The following is a 3,364-nucleotide window of genomic DNA, read 5'->3' on the forward strand; positions in this document are numbered from 1 at the left end:
CCTACACACACATAACTCATGGTGTAATTGTTCTGGTTTGAGGAGAGTAACACATCCAGCACTGATGGCTGCTGTGTGTGCCCACATCCAAGGTAGCCCTGAACCTCAGATGATGATATGGATTCTTCTGATTGATGTCATTACTATATTTTTATCAGTATTGTTTATTTTCAAAAGTGTTGTCTGCTCAGGAGGAGCTGTCTGAAAGCACCCGAAGGTTACCCAGGAGCACCTGCACCTTGGGTAGCTGCCAGGTGCAGGGGATGTGTGGCAATTTTATGTTCCCCAGTAACTTCCCGAGGGGCGAATCTAAGACAAGGCCTGCAACTACTGCTTCACTGGGCATAAAAACGTTGTCCTGTAGTCGCACAGTTATAGTAACATCACTGGAGGGAATGAAAGTACTCAGGAAAGTTAGTCAGGCAGGTGTGTGAGCCAGTGCTGTGGGCTCGCGCACCCTACAAACTGTGTAAGAGCATGTCCGGGGGCAGTCAGGATGTGACGCCTCTCTGTGCCGAGACCCCAAGTCCAAACTGCAAATCCTCAGCAGGATGGAGAGAGGTTTGGCCGCTGAATGACTTGGCCTCTCACCTGCCCTGACTTCTCTTCCCTAGCCCTGATGCTACCTGGGGGATGGAAAGGAAATACCTGCTGGATACCTGCTGGAAAGGAAAGAAATGTTTTCCACCACCCCAACGGGAAACCGGGACTGTGGTTTCTCCGAGACCGTACCCCTCGATTGCTTTGGCAAGGTGCTATACCCAGTGCTGCTGTGCCAGGGACTGATTCGGCTCCTTCATTCACCTTCTCCGGGTCTTCAGTGTTTTTCCTCCTGGAACTCCCCCGGGGTGAAGAGGGGAGGCCCCAGACAGGAGCAGAGACCCTCCATCCTCCCAGGTACAGAGCACCCCCCTCCCAGGCCACGCGTTTGGCCTTGATGGCATAAATCAGCCCCTGGCAAAGCAGCAGGCGAGCAGTTCGGTGAAAGGCTGCAGGGACAGCAGTACCTTTATTACATTCCCCCAGCACAGCTGGAAAAAATAAGGAGCACAGACATGCTTTCAGGCACATAACCCCCGAGCTTAGCCCCACATTCAGTCCTGTCTGTTGATTTAATAAGAGATATCAGCTTTCCCCACAGACCATGTCTCTTGTACAGCTTAAACCCTCCCGGTTAAAACACCGCCCCGGCGAATCAATCCAAGATGTTTTTGTCCCTTTGATCAGCACAGCAGGCAATAAGTCACTGACGGAAACGTGCTTCCATTCCGTGGCTCAAACAGGCGATAGAAACGGTGAAAGACAACCCCCTCCATCCCGAACCACCTGGTGAAAATCTTCCACTTCCTGGGCAAGCAGGAGACGGCCAAACCGATATGCAATATGGCACTGGAGGTCCTGCGGGACCAACAGCTCAACCGACAGGCGCACTGCACCCTGGCAAGGGTAGGTCCCCATCGGGGCCAGCACAGCGCGCTGGTGTCCAAGGGGTGGGCAGGTCCCCTTCCCACGCAGACCTGTCCTGCTCCTCCAGCCTCTGAGACAGCCACGGCGCTTCTCCCAGACAGCTTTTGCATTGCGTGTTTAATTACACTGAGAAACACGTAGGGAGAAGTAATTGCCTGACAAAACCGGTGAAGGCTGGTCTGGAAGAGAAGCTGTTACCTGGCAGCCTGGAAACCTGGGCCAGATCCTGGCTCTGGCACCGAGATGCTGAGGGACTTCCCCAGGTCCCTCTGGGCAACGTTTTACAAGACGCTGAGTCACCTCGCAGAACTGGCTCAACTATTTAATGAATTAAATGGCCCTAAATCACTCAAGAGCATAAAAATGCACACTTTAATCCCTTGATTTTGCCCATTTCCAGCCTCCTATAAACAGGAGTGCACATTAGGGCGTATTTCCCATTATAGAAGAATCATGATGATTTCTTCAAATCCCATTTTTAAATAAAATAAGGACTCGTTCTTACTTCCGTATATTTAGACAGGATTATTTAACTCCTCATAAAGTGAGGCTTGGTGAAGTGAAATCTCCTCCTCTAGTGGAGTACTTTAATATGTCCTTACAGCTGCTCTTCAGAGATGTTTAACTTCTTTTGAGCTTGAGGCAGGAGGCTGAAAAGTGCAGTTTGGAGGTGGTCACTGGGTGCCAGGGGGTGTCCATCTGCCAGACTGGACTGGTGAAAGCTGATACGACACAAGAAAGAAGCTTTTGATTTCTCAGCCCTTCTTCAGGTGCACTCCTGTGGCCAAGTGGTTCAACCTCTGAAGACCTTCGGGCGTGCTGCCCCCATGTCTGAGCCTGGAGGGGGGCGCAGATGGGCTGTCAAGGACCCCATGATCACCAGGAACCAAATTTACAGCCAAGGTCAACAGGATGAGCAGCATGTCAGGGGCTTGCACCACCTTTTCTGGTACTGCTAACTGTGGGGTCACACTTTGGGGACCGGGGTGCCTGCGCTGGGCAAGCTGGCCTGGCTCTCTGGTGTAGCTTGGCACGGCCAAGGAGCTGACCTGATGTGTGCTAGTGGTTTGTGCTCATATCATTTCGTCATCCATCCTGCAACTGGCTAATAAAACAAGCCGATGAGTTTCCTCTGGTATCCAGACCCACATGAAGATGTATCTGCAAGATCTGGAACATGCCAAGATGGGACAGGGCCCGGTGCCTGACAGAAGAAAGCTCATGCATGCTAAAAATCACCTCGAAGGGTCCTCCCCCCCGCCGACTTTAGTATTTTTTGCTATTGCATGAGCATGGACACCATGCAAGAACTGTTCCTGGTGGATGAAACTCCAGGACAAAGCCATGGAGTTTGACCTGGGTGATACCATACCCAAACTGCAGCTCTTCAGGGGCAAATGCCTGTGGCTTAAAAGCCAGGAAACACTCGCCATCGAGTGCTTCAAGCAGGGCATTGAAGTGGACAATGCAGGCACCACCAAGAGCTTGTGGTGCCTCTGGCAGACACTGCTCCTGCTTTTTGGTAAGATGAAGCTGCAGAAGAAAACACTGATGGACGAGGTGGAGCAGTGGGTTAAGAAAGTTGAGGAGAAATTCCCCCAGCAGCACCTGCAGCAGGAGCTGAGGGCTGTCTGCCACAACCACTCGCCAGAGGTAACCAGGCTCCGCAAAGCCATGGTCGCACAGGGGAGGACGGCACTGGCGAAGCTGCTGTTGGGGACGATGAAGGCCAATTTTTCCACGGGCGGGATGAAGGAGCGGCCACTGACCCCCTGAGTCGTGGGAGTGGCAGCAGGCTCTGCAGAGTGGCTGTCTCTTTTGCAAGGTGTCTGGACCTTCACAGTTTTCTCAAACCTTGTTAATTAAAAAAGCAAAAAGCAAACCCCTTGTTGTGTTA

General features: G+C 52.0%; 1 protein-coding gene across 1 annotated transcript in view; it reads left to right on the top strand.

The window, feature by feature from the left end:
• Positions 1-3,243, top strand: part of TTC22 (tetratricopeptide repeat domain 22) — a 3,455-nt gene extending 212 nt beyond the window's left edge. Inside the window, exons 2-5 of the mRNA XM_009884813.1 lie at positions 642-752; positions 1,303-1,446; positions 2,611-2,736; positions 2,803-3,243. Coding sequence (XP_009883115.1) covers positions 642-752; positions 1,303-1,446; positions 2,611-2,736; positions 2,803-3,243 — 822 coding nt within the window. The remainder of the gene's footprint in view (positions 1-641; positions 753-1,302; positions 1,447-2,610; positions 2,737-2,802) is intronic.
• The last annotated feature ends 121 nt before the right edge of the window (positions 3,244-3,364 follow it).

This window comes from Charadrius vociferus, unplaced genomic scaffold (genome assembly GCF_000708025.1).
Source record: "Charadrius vociferus isolate BGI_N301 unplaced genomic scaffold, ASM70802v2 scaffold163, whole genome shotgun sequence".
In the NCBI taxonomy this organism is placed as follows: domain Eukaryota; kingdom Metazoa; phylum Chordata; class Aves; order Charadriiformes; family Charadriidae; genus Charadrius; species Charadrius vociferus.